This window comes from Pagrus major, chromosome 7, assembly GCF_040436345.1.
Source record: "Pagrus major chromosome 7, Pma_NU_1.0".
In the NCBI taxonomy this organism is placed as follows: Eukaryota; Metazoa; Chordata; class Actinopteri; order Spariformes; family Sparidae; genus Pagrus; species Pagrus major.
Window position 1 is genome coordinate 3,293,675 of NC_133221.1, and position 27,998 is coordinate 3,321,672.

Consider the following 27,998-nt stretch of genomic DNA (forward strand, 5'->3'; position numbering starts at 1 on the left):
TTTTATTGTGTCGACTCAACTTTTTATTTTTTTCCTCCTTTTTTGTTTTTGGTTTTTTTTATAAGAAATCTTAGAAAAATGTTACACCTTCGAGAAGAGTTTGCACCGCGTCTCGTGTGATAGCTGTCATGATGTCATTATGAACTTCCGGTCCTGACTGCTGGCTGTACCTCCTCTTTATTCTCCTTTATTTCTCTTCTCTTTTTGGTGGTCGTTGTTGTTTTAGTGTTGTTTCGTCGCTGTCTTTGCTGATATTGGTTATGTTACTTGATTTATATTAAATCAAGAACATAAAGGATGTCCGGTCATGCGTCCTTTTGGTTTTTGTTTCTGTTCCGGTTGGTAAACAAAAAAATAACAAAAACATGATTTAAAAAAGAAATCAAGAGGAAGTTTGCACCCAACTGCCCGTGTTCTCCGTCCTCTGGTATTTCACAGAAGTTACCTCAAACACATCCTCTCCCAAACAAACAACATTTTTTTTTTTTTGGTTCTTGAACATGTTGCACAGCAAAAAAGTTCACAATTTTCCAACAACACAGAAAGCCTCAGAGATACTCCAAAGTCATTTTTGTCTCTTGATGTTGAACAGGCATAAAATGTTTCTGAGTCATTTTTTTAAGAAACGATGGAGATTTGTGTGGAGGGAGGAAACAGAAAGGTGAAAATGTGACTGACTTTTGAAGGGCGAAGTCAAATCAAAAACATTGTACAAGGATCGTCTGAGCTCTGATGGTAAGCAGCTGTGAGCTGAGAGAAAAGAAAATTTTTCCATTCAGTGACAAATCCATGTCACAACAACAACTAATTGTTCTAAAGGTGCGAAACCACAGAGATGATCTGTACGTGATTAAGAGTGCGGTGAGACAATTATGGGATGACAAAGTGTAGATACTTTGACTGATAAGATTCCTGGAGATGACGCTTCTCACGCAGAAACCACAAAGAAAGCTACAAAAGAAATCTTTTACCCATAACGCCACAATTTAAAAGGCTGCAGTTTTATCTCCTAATTAATCTACAGTGACACACTGTAAACATGTTTTTAAAAACCAACAGCCAACACCGATGTGGCTGTTCGTTATCCTTGATATTGTCTTAAATAAAGTCAGAAAATCTGTACGAATCGCTGCTTTTAGCTGCCGATACAAATCAAGTGATCGCGTAAGCTAACCAGGCAGTGGACGCTCCCATGAAACCAACAGTAAATAGTCAGATTTGTGTTAAAAAAAGGTGGCGCTCATGCTCGCTGTAACTTGAACCTCATATTTACACGCAAACTAGTCGGACAGAAGCGGAGAAATACTCGCTGAGACGACCGTTTCTTCCTGCTGAAATCAGGCTTAAATACACGCGTTTGAAGATGAATAAAAACCCGTTCGTCGTGTGTGGATGTGCACATTCCTTATCTTCTGGGATAAAATATTCTGTTAAAAATCTAATTACCTTATTTACAATTTTACAACGAGGAACAAACATAAAAATATCGATATAAACATTACAGTTGTTACAAAACATGTTCCTAGAGTGCGACTGAGCCGTCAGCATGGTGTTTTCCTGGGACGTAGCACGTTAGCATGTACATACTACAAAGCTGTAGTAAAAGTACAAAAAACCTCTCTGCAAAGCCTGACGTCATCAGCCTGGTCTTACTTTACTGTATGCAAGGGCAGACACGGTGATTCGTAGAGTTGTGTTTGCAGCTTTTAAAAAAAACTACATATTCAATTACTTCCATTTTATAGCTGCTCAAGAGTTCATACAGTAATTACTGGCTGGTGGCAGTTACGAAGAATTTGTCGAGCTGTAAGTTTGAGGCATTTCGTTTGTTTGCACATTCCTCCGAGGCGGTTTCACCTGTCTGCACATGACAATAGGAAACTGTGACGCAGAGGCCCGAGCCGTCAATCACATTTTCACCTTTGTGTTCACACCTATTGGGATTTCCGACGGTCTAGACGGAGCAGGTTGAGATGCAAGGTGTTTGTAGAGGAGGCAGTCACGTGTGGAGCTGCGTGTGTTTGGAGGACAGGTGGCGACGTTGGGATTTTCCTCTTTTACCACTGGCCAAGGTGTGACTCTAATATGCATTCAGACGGTCTCAGGTCTGCCGGCTCTAGGTGGTCTGCAAGGAAGAGAAGAAAAGACGGTGATTTTACAGAAACAACCTCGCACATGTAGCAGCAAAGCACCGGGGGAGCTGTGACTTCTCCTGTGTTTCCTATGCTCACCTTGATACCATTGTTTGTTTTGCATAGTTAGTTTATTTGTGAGCGTGGCAACTTCATGACAGGCTGACATTTACATATCTCTGCTGCCAATACACTGTGCGGTGATAAAAAAAAAATATTTACTTTGAGGTGGGAGCAGAGAGGCGTCACACACCCAAACAGGCTCCCTTTGTTTGCCATGTCAAAGGCAGCGTGAAGGATTAATAATAAACATCTGTTATCGGTCCAACTTTAAACACTCGCCGCTGGAAATTTAAAAGTGGGTTACCCCAACAATCGCATTTATAATTCATTATGATGCGTACATGGTGGGTTGATAAATGTCATGGTGCAGAGGGATGCGCAACTGACCTATTCCTCTGTCATTCCTCGGAAGAACAGCCATTTTATTCCATTTGCTGTCAATGACTGTCTTATTAAGGTCTAATTTTAAACAATTACCCAAACAATGAGTTGCTGTATCTATTATAGTCGAGTATTACGTACATAAAATACCAACCCAGCAGACAGCAGGGGCTAACAGGGAAGTACTTAATCACACTGATGCTACAATGATATAAAATTCCCTCATTGATGTGCAGCAAAAGCTGTTTACAAAAGGTCTAATGCAACGAAAATATATCAAAAAAACCTGACAGTTAGATGAATGTATGAGTCGTAGTTTACACTCAGCTGCTGGTTTATTAGGTACAATGAGCTGAAACTCAAACATTCCTGCAGTAAATCCTCCTGAAGCTGATAATGTTCAATTTGGACCGTTGTTAGAAACATGTTGATTCAATTGCACTGTGCAACACCGACAGGAGAGCCAGATAACAATCAATACCAGGGATTCCCATTCATTAATTTGGTTGTTAACCTTGCGAGACAGCGGCATCATGTGAGGAGAGCTATAACATCTTTCCTCTGTGGAGAAGATGGCGACGGTGACAGAGATCAGCCGCCGCATAATTATTTTCTTATCTTCGGAGCTTCTTCTCTTGCTCACGTACACATGACGTAGTGTTTCCCACACATAGACTTTACCCGGGCAGGCCAAGCATGCATTAGTTATGCACTACAATATTAGAATTAAAAATGTTATTGAAAAGATAAATATAACACGGATTTTGCACTGCGTGTTGAAGCCAAACGGCATCTAAGTGACTTTACTTCTGGAGGAGGTGGGGCTACGCAGGCAAAAAATACGCTGCTAGTACTGGAGTATCGATACTGCAAGAACTGAGTATTGATCATTTTAAATCATCAGTATAATATTTATCTGTATTTCTATTCTTTTGACAACACTAGCATGTATATTAAACCAGATTAAAATTAATCAAAGCTTTAACATGAATGAATTAAGCAGAACTAACACTGTGTACCCTCTGCTCATAAACATTTTGAACTGGTTAACATCAGCTGACACATTCAGCCATTCCCAAAATGTTTCAGTTAAATGTGTCATCTGAGGTCAAAATATGAACCAATCGCCAAGAGTACGCAGTGTTCCCCACAGACTGTAACTGTTGCAGGAAATATTATCTGTAAAACTGAAGTCCAGAATGACTCACGGCTCTACAATTTGATGCGTTTCAGGGTGATTACGGCTAATTTTCCCAACATCACCAGACTGATTTCAACAGAGCACATCACGCACGGCAGACGTAGGGAGACGAAACTAAGACGTAAGAAGACGTAAACAGACAGAGAGGGAGGCTGGAATGGGGAGAAAAGGTGTGTTAGTGTCTCGTATCTGCAGAGATTTTCTTATTTTCTCAGCCTGTACTCTGTACTATTAGTTTTACTGGAGTAAAGAAGTTGAATCAGTAATTCTGCTTTTACCAGAGTCTGTTTTGACACAAAGTATCTGAACTTCTACTGGAGGACAGACAGTGTGACTTTTGGTTTTAGCGAGGTGTACCTAATAAATTTGCAACTGAGTGAATATCTTCATCCATGTCAACAGTTTGGTGAGAAAGATGGCGGTTGACAGAAACTAACCCCTGCACTCTGCCTCGGCATCTTGTTGATGGAGCAGGACGCCGGGTCTTTCTCCCCCGAGCTGTCGCGTTCCGACTCGCGCTCCCTCTTTCCTGTGATGCCTCTGGAGTGCAGAAGGAGTCCTGAATGTGCCGGCAGAGAGAAGAGAAAAAACGTTATCATTATGTGAAACACACGATCAGCTGATGCAGGTGGGGAGGAAGGGTCTCGCCCTCTTGTGGCATAATTCCTACCTGGGTGTTGAGGCACAGCAAACTCGTGGTAGTGTAAGCTGCTGGTGATGGTCTGGCTGGCGTCTGGCACTGAGTGGTATCCTGCAACACACAAATCAAACAGACACTTTGACTTTTGTGTTCAGTTCATTACACCCTTGGTTATTTCCATTGTGGTTATTTCCATTGTCAAAAGTTGTGGACGCTACCAAAAGAACTGTTCTGTGCCCTCATCCTTCTGTTGAGGTACCTTGCACACTGATCCGATACCAGAAGGTGGAGTTAAAAAAATGCCGACCACTGATTGGTCAGTCGAAAACAAACAGAGTCGTCTCGTTGTCTGCTCGCTGATGTAGAGTTTTCTTATTGTTTTTTTTTTAGCAGCCTTTTATCTTGTGTCTTTTCGTCTTTTCTCAAGCAAAGCTAGTTTCCTTGTTGTAATAACGAGTTGAAAAGAAATGGTGAATGCGAGCGGAGCAGAGGAACAAAAAAGGGAAGCAGTTTCTATATGGTGTCAATCTGGCTGTTTCCTAAGAGTCTAGACTTCACGTCTCGTTTGTTTCCGAGCTGCCGGGAAAGTGAAAAGCAGTACACCGAAGCCGGCCAGTAACAAACAACCCCCCCATTTCATTGTCAAGGGTCTAAAGGGTAGTACACTGAAAGTAATTCAGTGGAAGTGCAGCTTTCGGGGTGTAACGGTACATAGAAGATACGGTTCATTACGAGGTCATTATAATGGGAGAAAAGGCGACTAAAAATCCCAAATACGGAAGTTTCTTTTGATTTATTTTCAGCAGACGGTAGTTTAAGTTACAGTTTGTTCTACATAGTGTCCAGTCAACATACACACACACTGTCATGTAAAGGCCAATTGCTTCAGTTGTGTCTTTGCCAACAGGAACTGTGTAGTGGGATGACCTACCATGCTGTTGCTGCTGTTGTTGCGGTGGCGGCTGCAGTCGTTGTTGTTGCTGTTGTTGTGCAGCACTGCTCGACCGGGTCTGTTCTTCGGTGTCAAAGTTAAGTAGGATGCTCCCGCTGCCGTTACCTGTTGCAACAGAGCTCCCCGACACTCCAGGCACTGAAGGGACAGATGGATGCACGTGACTGACTGATTGTTTATATGACTATTATTATTACTACAGGAAAGTGGGTGAAACACCAACACAACAACATCTTGACTATTATACCACTGACTCACAATGTGAGTTGTTGTTGTTGTTGTTGTTGGTCCCTGGCTGCTGCTCTCCAGGAGAGTAGGCCATCATTCCTCCATTCCCGTTGCCATTGGTGGACGGCACCGATGCCAGCAGGCCTGAAAAACACGAACAAATATGCACTTTTATTTCTCCATTTGGCCGTTTGACAGTACTCGTTGTCCTGCATGTGGGAACAAGTGGCAGCTAGCAATTTTGTTGACAAGACAATTCAACACAGGCACCTTTAAAAAGGAAGGAATCATTTGAAGTTTAGTCTAAATGTATTGGTCTCTTACCTAGTCCCCTGTATCGGCTAAGTTGCTGGTAGATCTGCTTCATCCTCTCGATGTTGAGCCGGCTCGCCTCTGCGTGGTGCACCATGGGCTTCGGGTAATGGACGCCGATTATGCACTTGGCGGCCGCCTGCACGGACTCCGGAGCGTTCCACGGGTCGTAGATGTACTTAGCGGGGAAACCTCGGAGGATAGGTAAGTATCGTCTGGAAGCACAGGGAGACATTAGATTTGCCAGCTTATGTTGAGACGACAAGGGAAGGTTACAGAGTAATTCGGGGGGGGGGGGGGGGGAGCGATGCAGAGATACAAGAGTAACAGGTCAGGAAAAAAAACATCTCACAGTAGTTGCAAAAAAAGTGAAAAATATAACTGGAAAAAAGCTGGAACTGTGTTTCTACAAATTCAAATACTGAAAAAAGGTATGGTACTAATCTTAAAAGTGTTCTTTGAAATGCAATACAGCTGTATTTTTGTTATTTCATCAAAAACGATAAATATATCTTTATGTGTTTTTTTTCTTACTGAGATCATCATTTGAGTTTTAATTTACCGGCTCTGTATGTTCTGTAGCTGATAAGAGCATGCTGGTTCTTCAGCACTTGCATGCTTACAAGTATTATGGAAAAATAGCTGCTACAAAATGAAAGCTACAAACAACCACAACACTGCACAGTATGGCTACAGTACATGAGAGTATGAGTACAGAGTCATGTGGACTTTTGTAGATTCTGGCACTGAGGTGAGTTAGCATCACAGTGCACAATGAGGCCTATGAGTTCACAACGTGGTAGAAAAACGAGGGGCTGTGTTTTCCCGAACAACAGTTACTGTAAGCTGGTGTGATAGCAGCCACACCGCAGACCAAAAGTATGATCCTCCAAGAGGTGAAGCCAATAAAACACTGACTACACCAAGAAAGAGAAGTCAACATCTCAGAGTACCATTCCAACCTGCTGAAGTTTGTTTTGTTTTTTTCCCTTGGGCTGTCGTGGATTTGCTCCGTGTGACAAAGAGAGGTCACCTACCTACTGGCACCTGGTCCGACCTTACCGAGTCCGAGGAGGGGTGACAGACAGGACAGAGGAGGGGGGCGAGTGGAGCTGTGGAAAGCGGCACAGTGCGGCGCTGGGAGGCACAGAGAGGGTGGGGGCGGGTGCGGTGCGGCCTTGTGGACGCACACACGACGACGGACGGCGCTCCGCTTGCTACGGAGATCGCCCCCGTCGCTAGAGAGAGATCACTGTCGATTGGACCGATGATGCTAGGAGACGTCTACTGTGACACGCGGTTAGAAAGCAGAGTGGATTGACCCCCACCCACCCTCCCCCCGCCCCTCCCACCAACCCCGACTAGAGCAGGTGTATAGTGGAAAAGTTCTGCCATCGAGCGGTCCGGTTCTTCTTTCTTTCTTAGCACTGGAAAATATGTCTTTGATTTCTTCCTTTGTCGGCCATTCGATCAGGTACTGATCGAGAGCAGCGGTGGTTAAAAAAAAAGTCCACGTTTAATTCTTCTTAAAGCTCAGCGTGCACATCCCTGTGTCCTCACTTCATGCAAGTCTGACAAAAAAAGAAAGCTAAAACTAAATCTCTACTTAAAATAACACTGAAAGTTTGTAGTCGATGACAGAAGTCTTCCATTATACCTCACAGCTCCAGGCCCCCCAACCTCCCTCCAACCTTCCCCCCACCTCCCTCCCTTCATGATCAGACAGTGGTGGACTGAGGAAAGAGCTCATGGCTGCTCCCCTTGTCCCTCAGACTGTGGTGGTTGTCTTTTAAGTGTTCTGACTGACTGTCCCCTCCCACAACCACAGCGCCACACTCTGGGCTTGTCCACTAGGGGGCCCCCTCATTTCACTAAAAGGGACGACAACCCTTTTGCCAGGAAGACCCGCGACTTGCCAGTCGCAAGCGGTCCTACGGAGGACAGCGGGTGGTGCATTAGGAGCATGTGGTGAGTGTAGGTGATGTGGAGTGTACGCGTAGGTGCGTGTGTGTGAGAGGTGGTGCATTCGGATGCGACTGTATGGCCATACATTAGAGCCCGACCGATATATCGGTTTGCTGATATTATTGGCCCATATTTGCCAATCACAGATATATCGGTATCAGCATATGTGCTGTGTGTGTGTGTGTGTGTGTGTGTGTGTGTGTGTCTCAGGGCCTGTATTTACCAGCCACTGCTCCAGGTCCACCTGAACCGGCAAGGCTGCATTCACATAAGCAGGGCACCACTGAACATTTCACAAAGGGTCGGATGAGGGACTTTGCCCAGCGTCTGGACAATGGACCGGCTCGCGTGGCACAGCACAGATAACGAGTGCACCGGCGGTTACAGCTGGCCCAACGCCTCTCCTCACTACCCTCTGGGGAATGCTTCATAGTCCCCTACCTCACGAATGCAAGCAAGGCGTTTGCATTTCCATACCAAGCGGTCAGAATCCCTTTTAACGAAATGAGACGCTACCGAGTTACAAACCTGCCCAGAGGGTGCCGCTGGGGCGCGAGCAAAGTCCCGTCCCCCCTGGTGGCACAGGTAAGTAAAAAACAAAACGACTACCGATTTCTCAACTCGATCCCCGTCTTCCACCCAGGGCAGCCCTGGCTGGCAGCCCGGCTGCGCCTGGGTGGTGGGGGGAGGGGGGGGGCGTGAGAACGGCCAATCATCTTAAAAGCAAACAGCTACAATCTACGAAGAGGTGAGGGATAGCTGAACTTTTCCCCCAATCCCCCCCAAAAAACAGATGAGCCAAAACACAAACACAGAGCCACATCCAGAGAAAAGAGAAGAGTTCATCTACGCCTTTGCAGTAAAAAATAATCATCTGGTGGCAACAGTTACTGCAAATATATGAAACTAAAGAGACGCACGCGTACACAATCACCAAAGGGACACACAAACAATTAAAAAGGCACGCAAAGACGTACACTGTGAACACTACAAATTATTACAAAAATACATGCCTGATTCCAAAAAACTAAAGTGCTGAAGTTTTAACAGAAAAGGAAAAAAAGACCAACGGGCAACAAATAAAAAAAAAAAAAAAAAAAAGAGGAGAGGAAGATGTTTCTCCTTCATTCACTTACCCAGAGATCTGGATGGGGGACCCCCTTTATCCCTCCATCTCTCTGCTAAACCTGTGAGGGTGTATGTGTGTGTGCGTACAAACGAGGACATGGCTATTTGTGTTAAATGCCTAATTTATATATATCATTAAGTAACAATAGCATTATGAAATATTACCGATATGTTTAGCCTGACAACTACATAGAGATCAGACGTAAGTAACTTGAAAACAACCTCAAGCCTCAAATGTTTCTCATGTAAAAATAATGTCACTCTGGACCTGCATTAATATTGTGTGGTTCTGTGTGTCTGACCTCCTCCCTGCTCTCTCAGTGCTTCAGTGTATCCCTGTATAAGTGTACTGTAGGAGAGACGGAGGGAGGAAAGGTGCCATCCAGTTGGGAGGGGGAGGGGATCAGCAGATGGCACCAATGGACGATGCCAGGAAAGGTACCCACCTAATGAAGTCCCCGTTGGGGTCTGTGCGCCTGCCGAAGCCCACCGGGCAGTAGCAGTGGAAAAACTGCTGGAAAAATGAACTGCAGGACAGCCACATCCAGCTGCCTGCGTTCACGCTCCAGTCTGCATCTAGAAGCAACTCTTCAAAGACCTGCGACGCAAAGACAGAAGATAATCCAGATGTTAGGATTTCACAGGTGCTCCCACAGCTTCTCAGACATCAAACTCAAGGACTTTTTCAAGCCTAATTCCCTCAGATTCAAGATCCTATTTCACTTCCACAACACAAAACGGAGCCTGGTAACTATCACTTTCTGCGTCCTCACCTTCATCCCTTCCTCCCAGCTGATCCACAGGTCTCCCCTGGTGAGGAAGCAGGCCACCGCATGCCTGGCCAGGTGATGAATCCAGCCTTCCTGCCTTAGCTGAGTCATTATGGCGTCTATCCAGGGGAAACCCGTCTTCGCTTCGGCCCACTTGGCGAGCGCTTCCATATTTTTGTCCCAGGGGATGCGGACGCAGATGGGGTTCCCCTCCATCTTGTCGAAACGCGGGTTGTTGGTCGCCGCGGTGTAGAAGAACTCCCGCCACAGTAACTGGCCGTACAGGGAGAGCGGCGGGGAGCTGTTCTTTTTCACCTGGATAAACACAAACACAGCAAGATCACATTCCTTTCCCGTTGTACAAAAAAAACAAAACAGTACTGCCCAACAACAGCTGGCTGTTATCTTCAGAGGTAAAAAGGTTACGCTCAACATTCCTTCTCAGGTGAAATGACTCAGCGAGAATCCCATGAGCTTGTTATCTCAAGCTCCGATTGTGCAATGCTTTGACTGGAGGGTGACATAGATGCTTTGTCATAACTTCTATTCAAGCAGAGATTAACTGTGATACCATGATGATTACCAATCCAGCTGGATTGGTAATCATCATGCTGACTCAAAGTCTTCACTTCCAGAAGAAAAAAATCTGTTGGGAACCACTAGTAACAAATTTAACTACGTGCGCTGTTGGTTGTTTTGTCTTTCTTGTTTTTTAAGATTGATCTGATTCGTGATACGAGCAAAGCCGTCGTCTGCAGCGCACACTTGTTACAACTCAAGTTTCAAAAACACATTAAACATCTTTCTTACAAAAACAGCTCCAGTCTATCTGTAAAAAAATATTATTTTGTAAGGCAGTTTGTTCCTCACAAGTTTAATTGTCTTTGATTCTAAAAACCAAACTAAAAACAAGATTTCCGAAGTCAAGATTGAACTTTTAAGGCCGACGTTTAAGTTATTTCTTGAGCGTTTTTTTGCTTGATCCTTCGTAAGCCTAAAGTTTAAGAATGATGTCATAAAAAGTGTGCAGACCGTCAACTTTTCATTGTCCCGGCAACAGATTAACTTTATATTCAGACAATCGGACAACAGCCAATCATGTGAGGGCCCACGACAAATCAAATTCATCTTCTGCTACACTACAGCATATTTAAAAAGCCTAATCTAAGTAACTGAAGCTCAATAAACATGTACAAGTTCATATGGCAAATAAAAGTCCTTATCCCAAGTCAATTAGGTCCCTAATAATTCACTAAACAAAGAAAATAAATGCAGCTTTGCATTGATTGAAGCCCTTGTTTAAAGTATTAGGACTTTTCTGAAATTATCTTATTAACTTGTTTTAAATCCAGTGAATTACAAACCTTTCGGTAGAGGTCAGTGAGCTTGAAGTAGAAAAGGCGACAGGAGAGGCAGCCGAAGCGCAGGTACGGGCTGAGGCCTGTCGGGCTGGCTAGCAGCGAGTTGGCGTTCATCCTGGGACGCTCGAAATTAGCCACCCAGGCCTGGAAAAAAGACAGAGAGGGGATGACATAGACACATTTTCTCATTTTGAATAAAGAGAGGAGAGTTGTAGGTGTCCCAGGTGCAGTGCTCACTTTTCTCTCCAGATGGCGCTCTATCCTGGTCAGAGCCTCTGTCTCTCCTCCCGGCCACACGGCTGTTGGCAGGCCCTCGATGTCGAAGCCTGTGAATCAGGCAGTGAAAACAGTGAATCACCTCTTTAGTTTACAAACAGTGTTACACTTCTTTGTTGGATGTCATAATATATCATGTTCCCACAAATTATGACCAGACACTTCTAACATGTTTCCATGACAGCTGTGTTGGATTAAGTCGGTGAACTCTCTCTTTTCAGCTCAGTTTAAACATGCAAATTGGACAAATAAGGGCGATGTTCTGGTACAAAGTTTGGTGAATTAGCCAGAAGGAGTTAAAGAAGAGCTGTACTGTGAACAAAATCATTGGGATTGGTTCCAAACATCTGTCAATAAGACTGTTTGGTGTTCAAGAAGTTTGTAAAAAAATAGTTTTTCAGTAACAAAATTAAGTAAACACACCGTTTCTAACATGTAATAAAATACTGAGAAGATTTGAGACGTAGAAGTCGACTAAACTCAATATGAATGTTTCCTGATTTATTCATATTCCTCCCCACTATCTGAATCATACTTTCTGCTAAAACTGGACGGGATTTCTTAAGCGACGGCTCTCAGCAGGTGACCCGAGTGGGAATTACAGGAATTTATGATCTCAAGCTCTGACTGTGCAATGCTATGACTGGAGGGTGACATAGATGCTTCAATTCCAGCAGAGATTCACTGTGACAATCTGTTTTACAATCCAGCCTGATTGATAATCATCATGCCAACTCAGGTTTTTTCCTGTTGGAAGTGAAGACTTTGTCGGGAACCACTGAACCAAATTTTACTGCCTACGCTGTCGGGGTTGTTTTGTCTTTCTTGTTTTTTAAGATGGATCTGATTCGTGATACAAGCAACATTGGGACTGGTCCCATACATCTGTCAATTAGACTGTTTGGTGCTCTTCACCATCTTAAATCATACTTTCTGGTAAAACTGGACAGGATTTCTTAAAGCGACGGCTCTCAGCAGGTGACCCAAATAGATCCACGAGGGACACTGTGTGCAGGTGTGAGCGGCAGATGGCTGCTGCACTGTAAAGGCTATGAATGGAAAAACCGGCCCTCTGTGAATGGGAACCAGACATCTTGACTGACTGAGTGTAAGAGGGTTAACATGTTACCTGGTTAATTTAGGGAACAAACAGCAGCTTGTATGGAAATAAGCCTTTGCAGAGAGAAAACCAGACATCTGCACTGACGGTTTAAAAAGACTTAACATTTATTTATAAGTGAAATAGCAGGTGCACAGGTGTAGGGGGCAGATGGCAGGTACAGTGCAACATGTATGAATAGACTGTAACCTTTCATGAATGGAAAACCAGACATCTGGATGCCAAGAACGTGGACGTGTCACCTGATTAATCCAATAGGGAGGCTTGAGAGGAGATTTACCTTCAAATAGAGAAACTGGACTGACTGTTTAAGTGGGATTAATGAACACACACCTTAAATGTGGACGGGATTTTAATTTTGTTTAAATCTTTAATCATTCATAGATTTGTTTTTCTATTTGTTCAGATTTTAGGCATCACATCGCACTTAAAATGCAATTCTAGTATAGTGAATGACAATCTTATGACATAAATGCTTTTTTATAACTTCTATTCAAGCAGAGATTCACTGTGATAATCTGTTCACAGTCCAGCTGGATTAATAATCATCATGCTGACTCAAAGTCTTCACTTTCAAAAGAAAAACATCCGCCGGGAACCTCTGAAACAGGTTTAACTACGTACGCTGTCGGGGTTGTTTTGTCTTTCTAGTTTTTAAGATTGATCTGATTCGTGATACAAGAAAAGCCGTCGTCTGCAGTCGTGTGGAGTGCACACTTTTCAAAAACACTCTTATGGAGCCTAATAGTCCTATTGGGTGATATTTTTTATCCGAGCAATGCATCATGTAGGAATTAATTACAGAGATTAAAAGATAAAATATCACTTTATGGGACTCTATGGGAAAAATGTTAGGGTTTGTGTTTTATTTATCCATATTTGTCCTCGACTGAGACAAACTTGAACAGAGTATTTTAAAAATCTGGCCTGAATGTAGCACAATATATTTTTTATCTTGTCCTCTAAATTGAGGACAAGATAATTACATATTTACAATGCAGACATTCTTTTTGAATGCAGAGGGCAGAGGTGTAACGACCTGTGCATTATGGGTAGTTTGTAGCCTTTATGTTGCTAGGCTAGTGAGCTTCTTCAAATCCATTTATAGCGTGCCTTTCAGAGGAAATCAAGTTTAACCTACAAGAGGTTCTGGTGGTGCTTGCAAGGACTGCTGCTGCGATAAAGACATGTCAAAAAAATAAAAATGCTTTTAGTATTTACGAACGTCTTTACAAAGTGGTGTCGGTGTTTTTAGCCCCATTTCTGTTTTTTTTAAATTCTGCAGCTGATTCAATTACAAACCATGCCTCTAGTGTGAGGTCTACACCTCAACTTAGGAGATAAATGACACATAGCTAGCGCTACCCAGTGCTAATCTAAGTGCAGGACTGTGTGTTTGGTTTCTCACCCAGCTCCTCCAGGGACGGGACCCCGTACTTGTCCCCGTGGTCCTCAGAGATGGGGGTCACACAGCGACCCATCAAGGAGTCCGACAGCGTCTCCACGGGCATCTCAGGAGGATCGAGTCGACTGATCAGGGTCTGGAAACGCTTGTAAGTGAGAGGAGGCTGCCCGCCATTCAGCTCTATAATCCTGGGGAGGGGCAAATAAAGGTCATTAAATCAGTGTTTTAAAAAGGAATCTACAGCCGTGACCAATGGATGATTGCGTGTTTCTGTCTCTCTGAATGGATTAACATTCTGAGTATGAATTTCCTCTCCAAAACTACATAGTGCCCCTTTAAATCTACAGTGTTTCTATGCCTGTGTGTGTGTTTGTATCTTCCTTACTTGTCCAGGTCGTAGAGGGTGTGCGATATCTTGACAATGACCTCCACGCCTGCCTCCATGGCTAGCTTCTTGATGGCAGCATCTCTCTCCTTCCCAAAAGGCTCTGAGTCATACTCAAAGGTCAGCCGAGAGATCTTCCACTCCTGAATCACAAGAGACAGAAATAAAGAGTTCAAGGCGACGTCTTTTAAATGCTTCTTTGTGGGATGATCAAAGCTGCTGTCTGTTTGCTCCTGACACCGACCTTAAAGAGCCGTGGGAACACGTTGGCTGGTTGGCCTCTGATGACGAAAAGGCGAGAGTTGAGCTTTCGAAGGCTGGCGTCCAGATCCTCTAAACACTGGAGGAGAAACCTGAAGAGGGAACACAAAGAAGGGAAGAGAAGAAAACATTCATTACCGATCGTCTGATCCTTCGCTGTGATGCGTTTTTCCTCTGAAGTTATCTATCGAGTATTTTTCTGGGGGGCTTAGATGTTTGACGTCACACTGTAAAAAGCTTTGACAACTAAAAAAGCTATCCAATACCCTGAGATAAAAGTATGTCTGTGTGTCTTGGTCATCATGACGCATTAGACCACCCAGCGAGAACTTACTTCCCTCAGTGTCAGACACACGTTTGAAGCTTTGACAGATCAACGTTTCAGAAGAAAAAAATAAGACGGTCCATCATTTGATGTGTCGTGTTCAGTAACTCGATGACGGAAGTACTTTAAAGCGTGCTGCACATTAGCATTTTAATTAGTTCAAACCCTGAACTTGTGTTTTATTTTCAGTGAATCATGTTTGTCCTTCTGAAGCAGACATGTGATTACACTGACTGATGAGAACAATGACAGCAAAAAAAAAAAATGCATCAAATCCAGTCTATCCAGAGCCGGATTACAATCTCGTTTGCCGTTTTGAATGAAACTTATCCTTGATGCTAATTAACAGCCCTGATATCCATAATGAATATGGAAATGAAGTATTCAACAGAGGGGGATGACCTTTATAGAACAAGAGAGTATGAGCTTGTGTTCAGACACTCGGGGGGGGGGGGGGGGATACGAACCACTACAAACTTAAATGTTTTTGGTGATTTCTGCCTCTGCAGGATTGCTTGAAGGCCATTTGTGACGCACCTGCCCATCTGTTCTCCTAACGGACCAATCACAGCTGTCAGTCAGGAACTGTTTTAAAGAGGCGTTAGTGATGCTGACAGACGAGGCTGACGGCATTTCCTGATGCGCCGAGCGGCAACTGAAAGGCAAAGATGAAAACGAAGACTCGTCCTCGTCCATGAACATTCCTGTCCGGTTCACGTCAGTTAGATTTTCTAATGCTAATGTTTGTTTTTTTAACAATGAAGACAGGAACTCCCATGATCCCTTGCCACTTATGTCTTCCCGCTCAGACCGTAGACTTTACATTGTGATGACAGATTTGAAATCGCCTTTCTGAGCTCGAGTGAAAGTTTTACAAAAATAAAACCTCTGTGGATCAAAAAGTCAGAATAGAAAGAGTCATGATTGACCTTGTTGGCAGTTCCTGTCAATAATTTACAGACGTGTCTTTCATAATGGTGCTCTTTAGGGGTAAATGCTTGGTTTTTGGGGATTTTTTTGTGTGGTGGTCACCAGGCAAAATTGGAAGCGTGGCTATTGTGCGTTTAAAAGTAGATGATATGTCACTACTGTGTTCACAACTTGTTTCTGCTGTGGCCAAAAAGATATCCGTTACCACAGATTTCAGTATAGGTAATCTGGTAATCCTTCCATCACTGCCACAAGAATACAACACAAGAAAAAAATTAAAACGGCACATAAAGGGTTAAAGCTGATGTGAAGCCTGTGAAGTGTTGTTTAAATCTCTATAGCATCACTGTTTCCAAAACCTGTATGTTCTGCCTGGTAACAGCCATCACTTTTTTTTTTTTTAAACCACAGGTCAAACTGTGGAGCGTCACCCATCTAGACTATATTACGTCTGACCCGCAGTTCTGAGCATGAGCAGAATCTGGCGGGATCACAGTCGAAGCAGACAGTCGGTAAGCTGAATCCGACAGCCCGGCAGCCAGACGATGTTCTGCTCAGTTCTGTTCCCTCCCGTCTGACCCCGTTAGCCTGATCATTAAACCAGGGGAGGGTTTGCTAACAGGCAAAGCTCTATTTGCTCTCAATCCCCCACACAGACGGGCAGAGCCGGGCAGGAAGGTCGAACACACTTGAGGCACGTGCTCAAAACGAGACCGAGTTGTTCAGCCTGTGTTGGAGTTTCATAACCGACCGTCTGGGTTGTTCTTTTTGTGGACCAACCCAGGTCAACGAGACCCACTCTTAATGAGGAAACAAGCATGTTTTCGACCTCACATGCAATTTACAACTAACAGAGTGTTTCCAAGAGAGATTAAAACTCAAAGCTGACTATTTAAATGTTTTACTGACCTTATTTTCTGAACAATCCAAAAATCTGTCGGGGAAAAATAATAAAAATCTGGCTCTGTTGCTTACATACTTTTGCTTCAGTTTGCAAAACTATTAGTGGTTTTCATGAGTCTCAGTGAGATGAGATCACACACACACACACACACACACACACACACACACACACACACACACACACACACACACACACACACACACACACACACACACACACACACACACACACACACACACACACACACACACACACACACACACACACACACACACACACACACACACGACGGGTTTCTGTTTCAAGCACCTGAAGCACCGCAGAACGAACAGGAACACCTGCGTCTGCCTCTTTCTTTCAACTACAGTCCATCTAATAAGCTTTGTTGACACATTAAAAACATATTAAACATATGACACAACAAACAAACAAACAAAAACAAATCGATACATTTCAATACAAATTGTTCGCAGTAATAATACACAAGTACTGGATGCGTTTCTTTGGTCTTCTCTCTGACTTGCTAGCTGGCCCACATAGCCCCACCACCTCCACAAGTATTAAAAATCTAACATTTTATGCCCAAAATGTTGTGTCAATTATTAGATATTTTTCAAAGTATTGTTTGTTAGAAAATTCCAGTATTGTGACAAGAGCCGTCTTTCCCATTACTAATGATGATTTGTCATTACTGAAACTCTGAACTGATCAAAACAGAGATGTTATCACGCACGCGATCGTAATGCGAAAAGCAAAAGTCAGTGAAGCGGCTCTTCTGAAGATGTCATCCATCGCCATGGAGACCGTACTTGTGTACGAGGCGAAACAATGAACACGTTTTGTTTTTGTTCACTCTTAAAATCGGACAGTCGTCAGCAGTCGGTGCTGACATGCATCGTCTCTACTATAATGACTTTGTGCCGGCCTGCCCTCCTTCTATCTCAGTGGACAAAGAGCATTTACATAATATCAGACACACTCAATAAATCCTTCTGGGTGACAAGCTATCAGCTGTTATATATATGTGTGTGTGTGTGTGTGTGTGTGTGTGTGTGTGGACATGCAGTGGATAAGCATGTATGCACACGTGAATTCATCCAAATCTTTTCGCATCAGCACGAGCTGAAACGTGAAGATGATCGGCGGAGTGCGCGTGTGCTCATGAGCACTGGTGTGTGCTTCCACATTCATGAGCCTCTGATTGTTCCTGTGTGTTGGTGTCTGTGTGCTGCTGGGTTAGCCACTTCCTTCTTTCCTGGCTGCCTGCCTGGTTGTGTGTGTGTGTGTGTGCTTGGCTGGCTGGCTGGCTGCCTGTTCAAGCATCAATCCTTATATAACTGCTCTGGCCTACATCTGTCAGGACACACACACACACACAGTACGGACTGCACTACAACACAATCGCTAAGCCCAGTAACCTCATTCTTGGCCACGTACACACACACACACACACACACACACACACACACACACACACACACACACACACACACACACACACACACACACACACACACACACACACACACACACACACACACACACACACACACACACACACACACACACACACACACTGAAGAGGACATATTGTACACATCGTCTCTCACTCTGCATCATCAGGAGAACAGAGAGGAACTGAAGCATTGAGTGTGAACGAGAGGCAGCGAAGCTTTTTTTCGACTTCTGTTTATGAAAACCTTGTTAAGACAACTTGGCTGTTACTTCGCTTTTTAATGTTATTTTAACCCCCATGAACCCCCGAACCTTTAATCACCAGCGGCCACAACTATTCTGAATGGGTCCATTTCATCGTTTGATGTATCATCAATAATGTCAATGTTATTGCTGCATAGACATATGCCGTAAGAAACACCAGCTGTAAACTGTTTGACTGCACTTCTTTGGCAGAAAGCATGTTATGCATTTTTTATTTTATGGACGACCTGTTCTGTACAGTTAGTACGTTTATCTTTGCACCTCTAGGGTTTTCCAGTGCGTTTCCGTTGGTTAAATGGCCACGCGCGAGCTGCCTTACCACAAGTAGGTCACGATCACATAACCACTCACAAGTTTCATGCAGTGGCACACTAACCTACATCTGTTGCACAGACTATTCTAACATCTTCCTCTAGACTGAAAATTGATTGATTATCTTTTCTTTTATTGGTCTTTTGCTCCAGCGCTGCATCTCTTCACCTCGAACTCCTACGTTAATATGAGTCACTATGACGGCGACACGGAGTAGTTTTTAATCTGTTCGCTCACTGCGGCTGCTGCAGTCATTAAAATGCACATTTAACTAGAATCTCTGGGGTGAAAACCTTTTTATATTCATCTTTAACATTTTGTGCCATTTAACGTGCTGACATCATGTTTTTGAGTTGTTAAAGCTCAATGTTTTGAGAGGACTGCCGTCTAGTTTTCAGCCCTGTGAGATCCTATCACCATATCGCACCTGAATCTATAGAAACATGTTGGCAACACATTATCACCAGTACAAGGCAGTGAACAAGTAGACAGTTCAAGGACAAAAGAGGTTAATATGCTTCATCTTCAAGAAGGCCTGATAAGTTTGCATGCGAATAAAGTGACGATGATTGCCTCCTTAAACAAAAACAGGAAGTTAATGTGTCCTGCGGTGAAGTTTATGACAAGGAGACAACACTGAAGCCTTGTTTTCTGACTTCAGTGATGCCATCAGTGGTGAAAGGTTAGACGTTGTTTTCCTGTCACGTAAACAGGACCTACATTTTCGAGAGCTCTTTCAGAATATTGTTTTTCAACATGGCCTTTTAATCGTATCTGGCTCAACAAGAAGATGCTTCAAACCAATGAGGAAATAGGTCAGGAATGATCAGGAAGGCGATAAATGAGCAAACAAGAGCGCGGGTCCACCCGATCCCAATGTCTGTGCCCGATATGAATTTTTACTTGGCCCCATACAAGTCATTTGATTTATTAGCAGATAATTGTCAGGTTTGATCTTATCCGCCTTGCTCTCAAATTTGCATACACACAGTACAGTACGTAGCTGGAGCTTCACCCGACTAAACTCCCCTTTCCAGGATAATTGAAATGTTCACTTGCGTGTGAAGACGGGACGATACGTGACGATTATCTTGGACAATATAATTGCACAATATTGTCCCAAAAAGCATTAAAATATGCTTGAAACTCTAAATTAAATTGTGCTAAAATAGACGAGAATAAAATACAAATATTACTATTGCATCGTTGATATTTATAATAATATGATAATATAATAAAAATGTAATATATATATGATATAATATAATATAATATAATTACGGGAAAGCTTGTCCAGCATCTTAGACAGCTAGCTACAGTAAGACCCCTGGGACAGGCGAGTTAATGATCATGATTACATTTGCTCATGATTGTTTTGAATGGTGGTGCGTGGTTGCCTTTCATAGCATAGCATATTTCTTTTATTTAATGGGGCTTGACTGACTTATAAGAACTGTACTGTCGATAAACAGTAACAGCTACAACTGCCCTGGTGTCTGAAATAATCTTTAATGTCTAAGATGGCTGTAGTCACAATCTCATCCCTACTTGTGCATCACCTCATAAAAGTCTTTACCCGTTGCAGTTTTTTCGCTACTCTTTTTTTACTGCTGTGAGTTGCTAGATTTACTAGCGATTGATTTTTCATTTTAGACGTGACGCTCCACCATCACCCACTCTATCTAGGATCAGAGGAGATGAGACTGAAGTGGTGACGCAGTATTTTGGTCTAATCATAGATCACAAACTCTCCTGGGACCAATGTGCTGATGCTATTATTATGAAGGGCCAACAGCTCATTTACTTTCTGACAAAAGCTGCTTTTTTTAACCTTGATAAAACAAAATCTTTCATCTAGAGTATTCTGTGTTATTGTATGTTGTATATTGTATTTACTTGAAGTCCTTATTGTTGAGTCCTGCCAACCTACTGTAGATTGCTGTTACTCACCGTTTCCCATTCATAAAATGAGCTAGTCCCTGGAGCATTTTAACCCTAGAAGACATTTTAAGTCCGAGTTAAAGGTAAAAATAACAGTTCTAATAGGATGATGACTGTCATACACAGAGCTGCAGGTGTCAGGGCAGCTAAACAGGTTTTAGTGTCACCGACTGAGCTTACGATGGCTACAAGTGCTGCAGACATCTGTTTGGGTCGACTTCACCTGCTTAACTATAAGTGTCTATATATGGGACACATCACATGACTTTCTAATGAATTTTAAAATGCTATTTTCTCACAGCGTGCACATTGGAGCAACCTAAAAATTTAACATATCCGTGCGTGTTTATGCAGAGATCAGTGACCTCGATTCTGTTAGATTTGTCTTAATTTAACCTCGGAGCATCATCTGGTGACCCGTTGTGCAGCGTTTTAGCTTCTGCAGATAAAAAAAAAAAAAAGGTGCTGCTGTAGCCTTGAGTGTGTACGTCACTGCCTCAGCACAGATAAGTGGGGCACATCCTGCAATTTTCTGCCCACTTCAATTGAAGCTGTGAGAAAAACAGCTACTTTTCTCCCAAGATGAGAAAGACTCCACATGAATCACCACATATTCCCTAAACTAAAGTCAAGGCTGTCTTTCACAGCAAAATGAACGAGATTCGTGTTGACTCATCTTTTTAAGAGCAGCTGAGTCACTTCAAGTTGCATTGAGAAATTTCGGCAAGTGGGAGTTAAATAGAATAATAATAAATAGCTTAAAGGGGAAAAAAATGTATATTGCTTTCATTTTGACAGCTATTACAACTTAGATTCGAGGGAATGATCATTTTTGCTCATTTGCTGCTCATTTTTCATGTGTCCTGTTGTGTTTTTATGTTGCGTTTTTAATGTACCTTTTTGCACACAAAATTTGATTCCATTTCACTTAAAATCATGACAATGGGACGTTTGTTGGGGTCTGTACCATGTGAACATGTTTTTTTGCACCTGGAGAACAAGATTTGCAGGCCTGGACATCTCAGCAGCACTACAGTACTCCACTTTTTAAAATCTTTAGATGAATTGTGCAGCCCTAATTGTAAGTGTAGCAATTAAAGACCAATAAATAGCAAAAATCTTATATGTAAAAGTTTCTCTTTCCACATCCTGTTGACATCTGCGTCAACAAATGCTGATGATGACCCATCAGCTCTGGCAGAGCTTGAGCTGACGTGTCAGTGAATACATTTAGCTTCAAGTCATCATTTCAACATTGACACAAGCTGACAAAAACAAATAAGTGTGTTTGTGACCTACAAATTATGTTTTGGAATCTGCGAGCTGCCACCAGGCGTACGCGTCACTGATGTGCGTTTCCTGCCTGGCCGCCAACCGCCGCCGCCATCGCCGATTTGTTTACAGTTTTAGCACCACAGTCAGCTGGATACCTCAGGGTCACTGACTTCAATATTGACTATTCCTGTACGGGGACTACAAATAGCACCTCAGAGCAAAAAACGGGCCATCGAGCAATGAACGCTGGAGTGATATCGACTCTCCTCCCCTGTAGAGCAGACACGACGGTTTATAAACAGCCTCAGCGCTCACGTGAACCGACACGCGTCTTCTCAACACTGGGTACAAGACACACACCCCCCCAGTCGGCGGTCACACACACAAAATCCCTTCTTACACACCATTTATCCCAACAGCTTTTACACCTTTCCTAATAAACCTACTTCTAAGACTCCCCTTCAAGTCTGCCATGTTTAGAGAGCTCCCGCTGTGGTCTATTCACCCAGCCACAAAGCCTTAAGACTACCTGCCGACTGACCTCTATAATGGGGATTACTGTATGTCAGCGAGGAATAAAAACAAAAGACCACCCTGTGTCTATTAAACCAGCTGAGCAGGTGTATCCAGGTCAAAGCTGTAAACCCTTATTTATGTCGCCTATTAAATCCACTTATAAGAAGGAGTCTTTTTTTAAAACAATCTTTTGTCCACTGTGGAGTATTTAAAACCACAAGAAATGGACAAAAATAGCTCTTAATGAGTCCAAATTCTGACTAGGTGCAAAGGACAATCCTTCAAAAAGCTTGCCAGACAATGAGAAGTCTCCCTTCAACAACCTGACTATTTAAAAAAAATCTCTATTCAGTACAACAAATAATGCTTCAAAAGCAGAGAAACACTGACATCATGTTGTGTGTTGAGGCACTGCAGCCCCCATTTCTCCTGTCAGCAAGCCTGCTCCTCTTTATGTATGAGTCATAGCTTCCAACACTTTCTACTGTGACTGTTTATTGTACAAAAGGAATGCAAGATGTGCAATTCACATCATTTTTTCCCTTGTTTTTTTCTTGCACTTACAAACAGAAATGGTAAGGTGTAGGAAAAAGCAGAAACAAGCTGTAAACACAAGGTGACCAGGTCAGCAAACAAGCACATTTCCAACAGCAACATTTATTTAGAGTCATGTTTGTGTCCACCTGAAGTCTACTTTCCAATATAACTCTCTTTTAGCTCTGTTTTGGGGTCTCTACCAACTCCTAAAAGATAATTATTTGGCTTTTAGATAGTTTCTACCTTTGTCTGTCTGCTATTTGGTGCAGAGCAGGTAGTGTGTAGTGGGTTTTAGAGCTGTTTAGCTGAAAACAGCTGGCTGCTGCAGCCGAAAGTTGTGGGCCGGACCAACAAACGAGCTGGACTTGCTAAAAATGTCCATAAAGCTGAGGGGAGCTCTGTTTTTCACATTAGTTATTATATAAAAAACATGACTATAACTTCCTTCAAAACTTAGGCAAACATGAAAATTTGACTTGTTGCTATGTTTTTCATTATAAAACACCCACTTAAGTATGAGTTGATTGATGGCCCTGGAACAGGAGCAAGAATACACATTTAAATATTCAGTTTGACGCCAAATTTACTACAAGGTTATGAAACTGGTTATGAAACAGTCTCAGGTTAACACTGATGCCTCTGTGTGACCTACATAAGCAAACAAGAATCAGCAAGAAGACGACGCTACTTCTTCATAGTTATTTTTTATGGATCCCCAATGAAATGCTAAGCCATACAAAATAAAGCAATCTTTTTTATGGTAGAGTGCTGAGGACGAATTGATCAACTGGCTTCTAACGTTACATTGCATGTTGGTCTTGTTATCGAGCTATACGTTGCTCGTCAGTGACGGCTCATATCGAACGACAACGAGTTCAGCCAAAGCCTGTTTATTACTTTATATACTTGAATAGTTTTAAATAATGAAGTAATTCAAAAGATGTGTTTTTTCTTTTGCTTTCCTCTGCTTCTGGAAAATGCACCAAATATAAATTTAAAAAAAAAAAAAATCATCTTACCGCCATCTGTTGACTCCGACGTTGGATGAGCCGGCGAACCACGGGTCCAGGAAGTAAACACAGCGCACCGTGCCTGCACCTTTGATCGCCTCACGTAGCGCCGGGTTGTCATGGAGACGGAGGCCCTTTCGGAACCAGTGGATGGAGTTTGGGGCCATTTTTTTATTCTGATGGGGAAGAAGAAGAAATCAGCGTGTTGGTCGGCGCTGAAAAATCACTGAATGGTGGTGAAACCCTGATTTTCTCCAGCTGAATGAAGAGGACAGCTCCGTATGTACAGAACAGAAAGCTGTCAGCTTCTCTTTTTCCCACACTTCAGTCACAGCTAACGCAAAACTGAATGTCTCCCAACAGGAGAGATAACTGAAGCATCCAAGTCCAACTGGTTGCCAACCGTGTGGGACGTGCCAGGAATAGAACCGAACAGGAACACCAACTCATCGCTGCGGCCAAAAGAGTTTCTTATGCTTTCTATTGTCAGCAGAGACATTTTTAGGGTGTTTGGCGCTCGTTGAAAAAGACCAACTGTAAAATAAAACTCAACTTTTTGGGCAAGGGTAAGAAAAAGTATGGAACAGAGACATTTTTGATTTATTTCTATGATTTTTAGACCCCATAATAACAAGTGATTTGTCCCTGTACTCACTTTCAAAGCTATCCTACTGTGTAAATAGTTCTTGGGTCTTGTGAAAAGTGCTATATAAATCCAAGCTATTATTATTATTATTATTATTATAGAACAGGTAGCCTATCTAAAGCCTGTGTGATACAAAGCCCCTGGATTACTGATTTAATTAGCTCATGGTCGGCGGGAGCATGGCCCTGAACACATTTAAGTAGCAACAAAGCTTGACCCCGGGCGAAAACATGAAGGCATTAAAACATTAAGGTCTTCACGCTCCACCAGCCAGTGTGACAGGTGACATTTAGGGATTTACCTGCCACAACTCTAACTGCCATTTGGTGCTAAACAGGTGTTAGCTTTAAACACCTATAATATCTGAGTAATCTCACTACTATGACCACTCCTTGTGTTTTTTTATACATATATTACACTCTTGTCAATGTGGCAAAGACATACTGTGACATGTGTGGATATAAGTAGCTGGTTGACAAACTGAACAGCTGATCGCAGCGGAAGAAAAGCAGAATGTACCCGACAGCCGCACAGGGGCTGACTGATTTAAATGGCTAATTAGCCGGGTGGCTAGCTGCCTTTTAGCTTCCCTGCAGGTTCATCCACTAGATCTACTATATCTCTTGACTGACTAAGATTCAAAAAGGTCAATAGAAAAAGCTCATTCCTGACACTTTTTCTCATTCAACTGTCTGTGAGAGCAAAATAAAAAATAAAAAATTGATATCACGCTATAATTCATTCATAATCAATCACTTGTTTAGAGACAGTTTAATGCTGGAAGTTGTGTAGTTTTTTTGAGAAATGTTAAGCTGGTTTGGTCTGAATTGATCTACGTTGGGTTGAATAAAAACATAACTATAATAAATCATATTTTTATTCTAAGCCACCTCTTTAAAATATTATGAATAATAAATGGCTATTAAGTAAAGGTGCTAACCTTTGTGAGTTCATGAGCATAGACTTTTACTATCTGCAGTAAAAAAGGGAAAATTTGCACACTTTTTAAATGTTACTTTCAGGTCAAAGGATGGAGAGTCATTTCTTAAAATAGTCTTGTTATCATGATGAACTGAGTGAGCCAGGAAACAGCTAATCTGACCAACAGACCAACATCACATTTTGGCCCATACACAATATTAAGAACTAACAGTATCATTAGGATTTCACAAAGACAGTGGTCGTGTTCATTGCATTTGTTAAAACTCATGTATAAGACTTCTTATCTTTAGCCTGCAGCCATAGCTTTCAGGTTGAGCACAAAACATGAGGGAAGGGTGCAACTTTGTGTTTGGGTTGACGATGCAAAAAACAACTATGGCAGCTGAACATGTCTGTCTCAGAGATGTACTGACAACAACAACAACTGTATGCACAGGCATGTTTAAGATGCAATGTCTTCTCATTGCAAATGTTTTTACTCTGGTCCAGGAAAAAAAAATCTGATTAGTATGTTCACCAGCGTTGGTATTTATGTTATGTGGACATTGTTAGAGGCTTTACAATGAACTACAGCTGGCGTCAATCCAAGCACAACAATCATCCTCCATGATATGCATCGTCTGCCCAGGGCTGATATAATTGTCTTACTTGCAATAAAAATAAAAATCTTGGTGTCAAAATGTAGAATAACCAGTGATGGAACATAACTAACTACAACTAACTCAATTACTGTTCAATTTGGGGATATATTTTATCATCTTATTTTTAATATTTCCATTTTTTTTTTGCTACTTTATACTTGCACTCAACTTTAGTTACAAGTTACTTCGGACTCAGTGTTGATTGGTTACTCCAGAGAGAAAAACGATGCTGCATCAGAGCCATATCATCATATTTTTAGGTCAATTAATTTGATCTGTAATCGGACACAAAAACCATCCCAATAATCGTAGTAATACTGAAATTCAGACCTGATAATCTGCCTATCCCTGGTACTACAGTGACAATCCACTGCTTGCTGTAGGGCTTAAGTACCGGTAATGTCCTGGTTGGACCTTTGGCTACAAACACTCTTAACCCAAGAGAGTTTGCACTGTACTGAGCACTGCTAAGGGGGTAACAGCGATATTAACAGTTGTACATTGATTTTTTAAAAAAGATGCATCATCAGCGCAGCAAAGACAACTTCTCGAGCTCCGGGGTTTGTTGATTGCACGTTGCATTTAATCTTTGGCGAGCCTGGTTAACTGCAGAATAACATAATTTCTCACACAGAACAGAAACACAACACATCTCATTCACCGCCACACTGCCGATATTCACAGTCTGGCACAGTAACATACAAACACATCACCCAACAGCCAGTGACCAGATATCTGGAGGAGCGTCTGTGACGTAAAATACTCTAGTCATCAGTGTTGAGAGCGCTCGTGTTTTATCTGCAATTCACACAAAAATACGACAACTCGAATTTAATAATTTAAAATGTTTGACATGGGATGGAAAAGAGGGAAAGAGGGAGGGATTTAACTGGAGTGACCCCGATGAGTGGTAAATATTTGGGACAATGGCAAAATTATTGTCATTTCACAGTAAATTATATTCCTAATTTGCAATCATAGCCATCTTATAGACAATTAGTGGATATTTTAAAAAGCCAACTCAGTGTGACCTTCAACAAACAGTGAAGTTACACAGGTCTTCTCCACTGTAAACACAACATCCTCTGTAATAAATGTAGAAAAAGGCTGGTGTTAACATCACTAATGCATCCACACACTTCACATCAAACCCACAGCCACATTTCAAGAAGGTTTATGATGTTTTATTGCTAAATTGTGAGTAAAAGGCAGTTATGGCTCCCAGGACTTCTCCAAATGGAAATTAGGTCACAATGTCTCTTCTGAATGGGAGGTTGATGTTTGTACATTGGTCAAATTTGCCTCCAAAAACGAAATAACGGCACAAATAAATCACTGCTGAACACGTCGAGTGTTATCTATGAGTTCACGCAGGTTTTAAAAAAACATATAATTGTCTGTAAGTTCAAGTGTTTGGCAAGGAAACAAGACCAGAACGGGGTCACCGGAGCAGTGCTTATGCAAGCGGTGGCGCTGTTTATTAAAGTACAGTAGGTCTACCGCTCAAATTAAAGCCCCAAAGATGGCTAAATGACCCGGCTTACCTGGTGCTGGCTCCCCGGGGGTGATATTTATGTCAAGCCCAAAGATTGAAGCATTTCTTCCCGTCGTGTCGATGTGCGGTGAAGTCTTGTGCGGGCTGGGATGTGCGGGTCCCTGTCGTTTGCTGCCACTGAACTACTTTGTTTCATAAGAGTTGGGCTTCACTGCGCATGCCTCA

At 42.5% G+C, this 27,998-nt stretch overlaps 1 protein-coding gene across 1 annotated transcript; it reads right to left on the reverse strand.

Annotated features, from left to right (window-relative positions):
- Positions 1 to 60: 60 nt before the first annotated feature.
- LOC140999838 (cryptochrome-1-like) lies at positions 61 to 27,973 on the reverse strand. Its single transcript, XM_073470383.1, has 15 exons — positions 27,823 to 27,973; positions 24,059 to 24,225; positions 14,564 to 14,672; positions 14,320 to 14,462; positions 13,938 to 14,122; positions 11,371 to 11,459; positions 11,137 to 11,277; positions 9,776 to 10,087; positions 9,449 to 9,600; positions 5,922 to 6,124; positions 5,628 to 5,741; positions 5,349 to 5,507; positions 4,448 to 4,528; positions 4,215 to 4,336; positions 61 to 2,125 (listed from the first exon to the last, which is right to left on the reverse strand). The coding sequence occupies exons 2-15, from the start codon at positions 24,214 to 24,216 to the stop codon at positions 2,117 to 2,119; spliced, it is 1,977 nt and encodes a 658-aa protein (XP_073326484.1). The 5' UTR covers positions 24,217 to 24,225; positions 27,823 to 27,973; the 3' UTR covers positions 61 to 2,116.
- Between the last annotated feature and the right edge of the window lie 25 nt (positions 27,974 to 27,998).

What these genes read in the sequence shown, in the direction of transcription:
- LOC140999838 (XM_073470383.1), bottom strand. Translation starts at nt 24,216, where the DNA reads ATGGCCCCAAACTCCATCCACTGGTTCCGAAAGGGCCTCCGTCTCCAT. An exon ending in TGTTCCCACGGCTCTTTAAG is followed by an intron (nt 14,463 to 14,563) that starts GTCGGTGTCAGG and finishes CTTGTGATTCAG; the next exon opens with GAGTGGAAGATCTCTCGGCT. An exon ending in CCCAACGGGGACTTCATTAG is followed by an intron (nt 6,125 to 9,448) that starts GTGGGTACCTTT and finishes CTGTGCTTCCAG; the next exon opens with ACGATACTTACCTATCCTCC.